The sequence below is a fragment of the Phodopus roborovskii genome, unplaced genomic scaffold (genome assembly GCF_943737965.1).
Source record: "Phodopus roborovskii unplaced genomic scaffold, PHOROB, whole genome shotgun sequence".
Taxonomy (NCBI): Eukaryota; Metazoa; Chordata; class Mammalia; order Rodentia; family Cricetidae; genus Phodopus; species Phodopus roborovskii.
This window is the reverse complement of record NW_026126540.1, coordinates 31,597,260-31,607,888: the sequence shown is the minus strand read 5'-3', so window position 1 is coordinate 31,607,888 and position 10,629 is coordinate 31,597,260. Positions and strand designations below refer to the sequence as shown.

The 10,629-nt window shown below is 44.2% G+C and overlaps 1 protein-coding gene across 1 annotated transcript in view; it reads right to left on the bottom strand.

Annotated features, from left to right (window-relative positions):
- Positions 1-9,140: 9,140 nt before the first annotated feature.
- Positions 9,141-10,629, bottom strand: part of Vtcn1 (V-set domain containing T cell activation inhibitor 1) — a 60,244-nt gene continuing 58,755 nt past the window's right edge. Inside the window, exon 5 of the mRNA XM_051199210.1 lies at positions 9,141-9,307. Coding sequence (XP_051055167.1) covers positions 9,183-9,307 — 125 coding nt within the window. The 3' untranslated portion in view covers positions 9,141-9,182. The remainder of the gene's footprint in view (positions 9,308-10,629) is intronic.

Genomic DNA, 10,629 nt, shown 5'->3' with positions numbered 1-10,629 from the left:
TCCTCTTTGAATTGGCGGCTGATGGACCGGGCTCTCTGTTGTTGCCCAACTGTTCAAACACTAATTGTTTATTCTTTGTTAAACAGAAGAAATATGGCAAAGTTAGTTGTTCATATGCTTGCTGGTATAATTCCTAATACTCATTTATCTTGCTTAGTTTATACAATTTATTGTGTGATTTTATTAGTGTACACACACACACATACACACACACACACACACGAATGTTACTGACTAAATTGTTTTCCCAAATTAATATGTTGGCTTCTCAGCTCCATACCTCAGTATGTGACTGGCTTGGATTAAAGCCTTTAAACAGCTAACTATGTTAAATGGTGACATGTGTGCAGACTCTAGTCCAGGGTGTCTAACATTTTCATAAGAAGAGTGAGATCTAGGTAGGGAAGCACACGCCTGTAATTCCCACACAGGGGAGGCTGAACCAGAAGGGTCTTGAGTTTAAGGCCAGCCTGGGCTAAATCACAACACACAGTCTTCAAACAAAACACACAGAGAAAATGCCATCTGAGGATACAGATGACAGCAAGACAAAGAGAGACCTTCCCATACCCCGATCTTGAACTTCTAGCTTCTGAAACTGTGGGAAAACACAGTTTTGTTATTTAAACCACCAAGGTGATCATACTCTGCTTGGCAGACTAAGCAAAACCGATTCAATGAGGCAAAGGATCCTTACACAGACATGCCTAGCTGTGTGTATCCTTACACATTACAGGCAGGAGGAGAATGTAGTCGAGTCCTTAAGGCAGTTAAGGCAGTGCTTCTCAACCTGCGTGTGGTCCCCTCTTTGGAGGGTAAAGGACCCTTTTGGGGGGGGTCGCCTAAGACCAGCAGGAAGCACAGATCTTTACATCAGGATTCCTAGCAGTAGCAAACTTACAGCTACAAAGTGGCAACAAAATATTTGTATGGTTGGTGTCACCACAACATGCGGAACTGTATTAAAGGGTGGCAGCATCAGGAAGTTTGAGAACCACTGCCTTAGGGGGAGTCAGGAGAGTCTTGCAGGTTTACTGGGAGCCCCTTTGTGAAGCACCGAGCACTGGGCGTGATTTGGGAACTAGGGCAACCTCTTTCAGGGAGAGAAGCCCTCCCCCCCTTTTTTTTTCCTTTCTCTCAATTAAAAAGAAAAATAACATGCACAGTTTTAGGTTTCATTATGGTATTTTCCAAATCGAATCTGTTTGGGGCCTTGTAGTTAAGAGCATAGGCTGCTCTTGCAGAGGACAGTATTTGGTTTCTAGTAACCACAACAGACTCACAGCAGCTCAGGGAATCCAATAGGATTCCTTCTGGCCTCCACAGGCACACACACACACACACACACACACACACACACCATTTAAATAAAAGACAGTAACTCAGAATCTGTTTCTATTGGTTCTTCGCCCTTCCTCTTCCCCATATGCTGCACCCCATACCCTCACACCTACTCCCCCAATAGTCTCTTTTCTACTTTCATGTTGTGTGTGTCCTTTTGCTCTTCCCACCTCTATTAATAGTGCTTTCTCCTTCTCGTGGCCTCTAATTCAGTCTCAGAGTCTATATTCACTCTCACACCCCTTATCTACATATATACAACATATGAAAAGAACATGCAGTGTTTGCCTTTCTTAGCCTGGGTCATTTCACTTAATATATTTTCTAGATCTATTTTCCAGCACCAAATGATAAAGATGGAATGGGAGCAATAACTAGTAGGATGCTGATGGGTAGCAGGTAGTCGCTTTCCTTCCTTCCTGTAAAGACGGTTGGTTATTTGTGTCTGGTTTCCATAACAACTCCATGTTTATGCAGGAGGCATGGTCTCTTTGAGTGTGTCTCATGTTACCCAGTGGCTCTTAACTCAGTGATGCACAGAAGCATGGTTGAAAGCATTTCACAGCTGCTCCCCGAGAATCACAGATCTACAGCAGTGATGCCCTCAAGCATCTCTGACTGGCTGAAAGATGTGTGATGTCCTATCATTCATCCTCATCACTCAATGAAGAGAAACAATGTCTGAGGGAGTGCCGTGAACTAAGCTACAAAAACAGTGTCCCAATGCCTTCTTATATGTAGCTGGGAATCGGGGAGCATCTTTTGGTTCTGGGAAAGGGGATAATAGAAAGAGCAGTGGAAAGACACAGTAGGCAGGTCCCAGAGGGCGGTAGAGGGAAGGTGGGAGAAGCTGAATACAGTTGTCATTTCTCGTAGAGCCTTTTTTTTTTTTTTTTTTTAAGCAGGATGTGACCGGATCCCCTGGGAACACATGCTGCCTCTCTACTAGAAATTGCTGTCTTTCTGCTCCATCTCTTACACAAGCTCAGTCTCACCTACCCAAGGGTCCTGGCTCCTCCCACCAGACATAGATGGCCACCTGACTTATCTCATTGGTCATACTAAATGCCATGAAGTTCTAGATATTTATCTGTCAAAAATGAAATAGTTTCTCCCTACACTGTGGATGCAGAGGGTTAGGATAGAAAGGAAGTTGGGTAATTGTCAGTGTAAAAGACCAAAGAGAGCCGGGTGGTGGCTCATGCCTTTAATCCCAGCGCTCAGGAGGCAGAGGCAGGCAGATCTCAGTGAGTTTGTGGTCAGTTTGGTCTACAGTGCCAGTTCCATGACAGGCTCCAAAGCTACACAGAGAAACCCTGTCTCAAAGAAGAAGACGAAAAAGGAGGAGGAGAAGACGAAGAAAAAGAAGAAAAAAAGAAGAAGGACCACTGAGAAAGGACACGGTCTTGGTGTGCCTTGAATACTTACAGACTAGGTTCATTGAAAAGCACTTTTCTCTTGTTCAGAGAAAGTTGTAGGGGACCAAAGTGTCCATGAAATGGCCATGTTTACAGTGCTGAGTAAAGGACATTGTGATTGAAAGTACCAAGAGTAATGCTCAGACTTAGGCAATCAGATTTGAACTGAAATTGAAGCGATCAAACTTTCAGGTGTGTGTAGGTACATGCTCCAGTGCCTGCATCTGAAGGCTCAAAAGAGGCTGTCAGATCCGCTGCAGCTGGAGTTACAGGCAGCTGGAACCAAACTCTGGTCTTTTGCAAAAGCAACAGGTGCTATGAACCTCAGGGGTATCTCCCCAGGCCCCCAAATTATGATTTTGAGACAGTCAGGCAAACAACTTGTGGGATGGCTCGGTGGGTAAAGGTTCATACCTTCAAGCCTTGTAACTTAAGTTTGATGCCTGGAACCCACATAGTGGAAGGACAAAACTCATGCCTATGAATTGTCCTCTGACCTCTGTACATTAGTGGTGCATATGCTTCCCCCAACCCCAGCTAATAGAGAAAGGCAAAACAAAACAAAAAGAATTCTTCGAGACAGGGGTTCTCTGTGTAACAGCCCTCGCTGTCTTGGAACTCATTCTGTAGGTCAGGCTAGCCTCAAACTCACAGAGATCTGCCTGCCTCTGCCTCCAGAGTGCTGGGATTAAAGATGTGCACCGCCACTGCCCATCTTGAAAGAAAAATTGTTTTGAAAGAAACAATCAGGCATTCCTATCATCTGGTGGGCAGGACTCCTGGAGTAACAGCTGCAGACCTCCCTTTCTAGGCTGTGACCCAACGGCTGTGCGTCAGTGTCCATAAGTTAGCAAGCCTCTCTCTGCAAAGGCATACATCTGTCTTCTGCTGCATCTTCTGTGTGCCTGTGGACAAGGCCTAAGGGAGGAGTGTTTATGCCTTCACAGTTTGATTCACCTCTGCCCGCTGATTCTGAAGTGTAATCAAAGGTCCATATGGTAAATAAAAGCTGAGTCTCCAGTCTTTGGAGTCAGTAGAGAGAGTGAAGCCTTAGGAGGTAGGACCAAAAGAGGAATTTAGGCCTTGTAAATGTGACCTTGAAGTGTCACTTGCCGTGCCTTTCTCTGCTTCACAGTCATTGTTGTGAGGGTTACTTTGCCTTGCTGTGTGCTCCCTGCAACAAACTCATATTCCCATGGGCCCAAAGCAATGGCGCCAACCAACCATGTACCAAAACTGAACAGTATGTGTTTTCCTAACTCATCTTAGCTGTTTTGTCGCAGTCCTTTTCTTCATAAGGTATGTTGGGACCCATTTGGGAACAAAAAAAAGGGAGCAGGCCTAAGATTCCCTTGGAAATTTGCCATCCATAGAGATTATTTTCCACCAATTACCAGTAGGAAATATGCAACCTGAGGCTGGCCAGTGACCTGAACTTCACCGTAGGTCCACAGATTTTTATATGAATAATAAAGAGGCTAAAAAAGATGATTTTTGAGGTTCTTTCAGATCTAAAACTTGGCAATTCCAAGCAAAAGTTGTTTTGCTTGGAATGGTGATGCGTGCCTTTAATCCCAGCAACTGAGGGGCAGAGGCAGGCAGATCTCTGAATTTGAGGCCAGCCTGGTCTATATAGTGAGTTCTAGGAGAGGCAGAGAGGCAGAGCTTCATAGAGAGACCCCATCTCAAAAAAAAAAAAAAAAAAAAAAAAAAAAAAAGAGTTGTCTTTTATGACACTAGTGCAATTGGTGTCTGTCCCTGAATTTATCTGTCTTAAATCAAGAGCCATGAGTGTTTTCTCTGATGGAAACAGGTTAGGCTGGTACAAGCCTGTAGGAATTTCCTTAACAACCCTGGACACTCAACCCATACAGAGTCCCATCCTTTCTCATTAACCAACTAATGTTTGTGGAAGGCCTGTTATCTGTGGGAGGTGCTAATAATCTTTTGACCATGTCTTACAGCTTTTTCATCCATCTTTCTGCTTTCACCTTCTGTGACAGACCAGGCAGACAACAGTGGAGGGAATGTGTATTTAATAATTTTTCCGAATGGTCTCAACCTTTCTGTAACAAAATGTAATACGGATATTGTGATCCAAAGTCCAGGGAAACAGTGATCCACACATGAGCGTGGGAAAGGTTTTGGTGAAGAGTGTTCTCTGTCCATACACCCTTCACTCAAGTCTTTATTTCAAAGAGCACTGCCATATTTTCTTTTAGCTCAGTGGCACCCTAAAAACAAACAGAAACCCCCCCCCCCAACCTAGAAGTCTGTAAGTGTTTCCAGGAAGGTCCACTTTTGTTGCCTTAACTTGTGTTTTGTTCAGGCCCAGTCTTGAGATCTAAAATCCAGAGCCAGAACACTGGAAATGAAAATCAGGCAGCATTTAAACCAGCTTCCTGTGTGGTACAGGATGAAGGGAGAGGGCTGCAACAGTTCATGGAGCAGAAGATAATCCCGTGGAGGATTTCCCTTGTCACTTGCCAAGTGTTCACTGAAGGATGTCACAAAATGCAGAGATCTGGCTCTCTGAACAGTAGCCAGAGACAGAAGCTGATGCCCACTGTCAGGAAGCAAATGGGCTTTCTTACACTCACCTTTTCCTGGATCTTTTCTATTCCAATCCAGGGTTTCCTAACCTTGAGGTGGTTGGCATTTGGAACTGGACCAATTCTTTGTCAGTGGGACATGTCCTGTCTATTGCAAAATATTGAACATAATCTGAGCGCTTTCCTCCAGACACCAGCAACCCTGCTTTCCTTCTTCCTTTCGCTGTGCCAGTTAGTCTTTCTACACTGCCAAATGTCATGTGAAAAATGAGAAGGGGGGAATCATCACTCCACTTTACTCCCGGTGCTCTAGAGGTTGGAAGCTGAGGTCACAGCTACCCATGCAGGATGGAAAGTAGAAACTTCAAACCTTATGATGACATAAGGCCACAAAGCAGGATGGGAACGGCATCCATCCTGGGCTATTCACAAATCTACATTATCTGAGAAATAAGTTGCATTTGTTTGCAAGAGAGAAGTTATTCAGATTATTTGGAAAATCAGCATCACTCAACTATTTTGTTTGCCCTGAAATTATGATCGCCCTCCCTACATCTTTGGCATTTGTCAGGTGGGAGGAGAAGCCAAAGCACTTTTGAAAGCATCCTAATGAGAAATGGATCCCTGGGCCTGTCACTCAAATGCTGCCACCTCTCAGTTGTGAAGTGGCGGCTGATTAGCTGCTTTTCACAGTGTACACTACGTTTAATGTGCTGAATACAAAACGAGTATATGATGATCAAAACCATCCAGGAACCTTCAGAGCAACATTATAACAGCCCATCCTCTCACTCCCCAGGAGCTGGTGGGTAAGGGGAGGTCCCTGAGACATGGGTAAGCACCACCCCTATACACATTGTAATAACTCTTACTACACTCTAGTTTGGTTGAATTATTTTCAAGGTTCATCTTGTTCCTATTGGAGGTGTCTATAGGTTGCTCTTGTTTTCTTGTTTTGCATCTTACTCCTGTCTGTTCACTCCAGACTTCTAGACACGAATTCTTTTTCTCCCAGAAATACAAAAGGAGGTCATATCTTGTGGAAAACATTTCTGTAGATTCCTGGGATTCTGAAAAGAACAGCAGTGAGACATCACAAGAGGCCCTCAGCTAACGTTTACTGAGCATCCTGAGTCTCCTTCCCTTGGCCTCTGTGTGAGCGTATTTCCTGTTTTGAAACAGGCTTATTTTTCTGTATTCTGTTCTGCCATGATCCATGGTCTATGGGCTGATGAGGGAAGGTGATGGCTTAAATTTTATACTAAAGGAGGACATTCAGTTATAGTCTCAGGAAAGAAGTAGGTCCTCAGAACAAATAGAACCCAAGAGATGAAGGATGGACAGGTTCCTGGGGTGAATCTGGAAGATCCTGTACTGTCTGAGTCTATTCCTAGCTAGAGAGTGTGTGACCTAAAATACCATGGCCTATAATAACTTGTGTCTCAAACAATGATCTGTCCCTTTATTTTAGAAATCTTCCTAGAGAAAAACAAAACCAGACCCCAAATCTCCTCAAGAAAAAAAAATTTGTTTGGTTTAAAGTTATTCTTCTATAAAGTTATTTTCTATAGAGAGCAAAGTGGTAACTGAGCATGTAACTCTATGTATGAACACCGTCTTTTACATGTATGGCATGACTTTTTTAAAAGCTGAAAATTATTGCTCTAAGGGAATATAAGGAAAGGATAGATAAGCCTTACTCTATAGGCCATATTATCTAGTTGCTGCTTATTTAAAAACTCATTTAGAGTGGAAGGAAGCAGGCACCAAGGAAGGAAGATAGAGTCCTTCATTCCACCTGTGACGTCCCTAAGGGACTTGGGGGGAGTCTCCCTCTGCAGAAAACCATGGGGTCAGAGGTGATGGGAGCTGGCAGGGTTCCTGATGAAGAACCCACTTTTTACACTGCACTGTCTGAAGAGCTTAGAGAACAAGAGAGGGAAGAGAAGAAACAAATGAACAGATCTCTGCCTGTCTCCAGATCTTAACTCCCTACACAAGGCATACATGTTCCTCAGAGAGGGTGGGGTGAATGTGAGATTCAAGGGCTCTCAGGAAAGGGGCCTTCGCTTGAAAAGCTCTTCCCTGAAGTGGATACAGGAAGTCATGGACATGAATTGCTGTAGAATAAATTTCCCAGAAGGGGCAGGGAGGGAGAGAGCAAAAGGTGTGTGTGTGTGTGTGTGTGTGTGTGTATGTATGTGGTGTGTGTGTGTGTGGTGTGGTGTGTATGTGGTGTATATGTGTGTCTGTGTGTGTGGTGTGGTGTGTATGTGGTGTATATGTGTGTCTGTGTGTGTGGTGTGTATGTGTGTCTGTGTGTCTGTGTGTGTGGTGTGGTGTGGCGTGGTGTGTGTGTGTGTGTGTATGTATGTGGTATGTGTGTGTGTGTGGTGTGTGTATGTGGTGTGTCTGTTTGTGTGGTGTGTCTGTGTGTGGTGTGTGTATGTGGTGTGGCGTGGTGTGTGTGTATGTATGTGGTGTGTGTGTGTGGTGTGGTGTGTATGTGGTGTATATGTGTGTCTGTGTGTGTGGTGTGGTGTGTATGTGGTGTATATGTGTGTCTGTGTGTGTGGTGTGTATGTGTGTCTGTGTGTGTGGTGTGGTGTGTATGTAGTGTGTGTGGTGTGGTGTGTATGGTATGGCGTGGTGTGTGTGTGTGTGTGTGTGTGTGTGTGTGTGTGTTTGGGGCAAAGGGACATTTGAGAGAAATTAGAGGACTCTGGTTGCTCAGCTGAAGACAATAGCTCTGATACAGTTGTGCTCAGACTTGTTCTGGGTTTCTGTACAAAAAGACACCATGGTGAAATCATATCTGAATATTTTCATCTGGTACCTAGTTTTCTATCACCTGTAACAGGAAGATACTTAGCCTAGGGCTGGAGAGATGGCTTAGTGGTTAAGAGCACTGGTTGATATTCCAGAGGATCGAGGTTCAATTCCCAGCACCCATATGGCAGTTCACAACTGTCTGTAACTCTGATTCCAGGGAATCTGATACACCCTTCTGATTTCTGTGGGCCATACAGGGTGCATAGACATACATATGGCCAAAACACCCATGTACATACAATAATGAAATAAATTAGCATTAACTTGGATATAAGATGATAAAAAAATGGATTGGGATCAGTGTGAGAGACAACCCAGAGGAAACACTGTAGGCAGGGTCCATGGAACACAGTGACATGAAGGACAGGACAGTTGGAAAAACCCCTGGGACTGAGTGTCAGGCCTCATGGGAATGTCTCAGAGTTCATGTGGGTGTGCTGACTGGAACTTCAGCTCAGTGTTGAGCAAATTTTACTTTTGGTAGAACATTTAGATGGAAATGTGCTATCAGCAATTGGAGCCAGAGAACACATCTCAGCAGGAGGCTAACTGGTGAGTCAGCTGGGCCCAAGGTGGACAGGCTGAGGGTGGGAGGGGGTCGCTTACCCAGTGATTAACATGCCTTTCACTGTGCTTTGTGAATATCAGGGAAGCCTGGGATAATTAGTCAGGGCTGAACAGCTCTTGCTCCTTGAAAAGGTATTTTTGCGTCCACTAGTGACTCAGCAAATGAACAGGTGTTTGAATTTACACAAATAATTGTTTTTGTATCTGTCGTTCAGGACTCTGCTCTTTGGTGCCAGACACCAACAAACCTTTGCTTTTCACAATGCTGGGAGAAAGTCCCTGTCAATGGGTATTCCTTTCTGTGGTTGATGATGCTGGCTGTCTGACTCCTGCCTCCTAACAAATAGTCTACAGCTGGAGAAATGGCTCCGCTGTTGAGGGCATGGGCTACACCTGTCCTGTCCAGCACACACTGAGCTTATCTCACCTGCTGTCCCAGTAACTTTGTCTGCCTTTGTGTGGCCAAGCCCCCTCATCTTAGCATCAGGCAAGTGCAGAGAGATAGGAGCGCCCAGACGACCAAAAGGACCGAAGAAACATGTGGGGAAGGCCCTGAGTTCAGCAGCTGCAGCTGACTCCGCCTTTTGACCTCCGAATCTGTAAAAAGAGAGAAAAAGTCAAAAGTTGCAGAGGAGAAGCTAGCTGTCCCCTTCACATGACGAAGGGAGAACTTCTGGAAAATGGGGCCATTTGTTTCTAACAAGGGCAGTTCTGTCTTCCTCTATCCACACTTCTAGAATCAACTCAAGTTTCCCTTCCTATGGAACAAGGTCCATTCTGTGCTCTAATTCAGTGAGAATGCATGCAGCCAAATGAAAAAATGGCACCAACAAAGGTTACTACATGAAAGGCAGCTAACCACAGGGCCCGAGCTAGGGCCTTGATTTTGGCCCTACTTTTCCCTAGGCTGTGGCCTTTGAAGGTTTTATGTCATCAGATTCTATCAAACCTCTATAAAATGATAAGGAATTATCAATTTCATCTTCTACTCTTTTCTTCCTAGACAGTCCAATTTCATGTGGCTGTTACAGTTTTGTCACTCATTATGTGTGTAAGTTCAGTAATTCAATACTCATTTGTTCCAGTTTCTTCCTCTACAAAGAAAGCTAAAATAAGAATGGCCTACTTACTTCACAGGGTTATTACAAGGATTCCTGAGTGACTTAGAATGGTACCTGGTGTATGGTCACTCGAGTATTAGCTGCAAACACAACAAATATAGTAGACACACTTAGCCTAATAGCCATTTCTGCCATGACTCTCACTTACAAATGTATTTCTTTAGCTTAATTCTGTCTTAAGTTTCACATCTGGATTTATTGTTGTTACTAAATATGTCAGTTAAAAATGTAATTATCCAGTAATTGTTTTTTGGAGACAGAGTTTCTTTGTGTAACAGCTTTGGCTGTCCTGAAACTCAGTCTGTAGGCCAGACTGGACTCATACACACAGAGATCCATCTGTCTCCCAAGTGCTGGGATTAAAGTCATGTGCCGCTGCCTCCACCACCTGTCAGTAAATACTTTTTCATACCAACTATTGGGTTTCATTTGTTTAGAGATTTATTTTTATGTGTGTGTATCTGCTGTGGGTATATGCATGTGAGTGCGGTTCCTGAAGGGTCCAGAGTTGGGTGTTGGATCCCCTGGAGCTGGAGTTGTAGGTTCTTGTGAGCTGCCCCATTTGGGTGCTGCTGGGTCTGAATTTGGGTGCCCTTAGAGAGAGTGTAGTAGGTATTCCTAACCGCTGAGCCATCTCTTTGTCATGTTTCAGAGGAGTCCAGTAAATAATACTCTCTCCCCAGCTTAGTGCTGAGCCAAGGAAAAGAAGGATAAAGGCAAGGCAAGCAGAAGACACAAATGACATCTATATTGCTCAAAAATCTAGTCATAAAGGGTGACACTTTGTAGGAAGCAGGT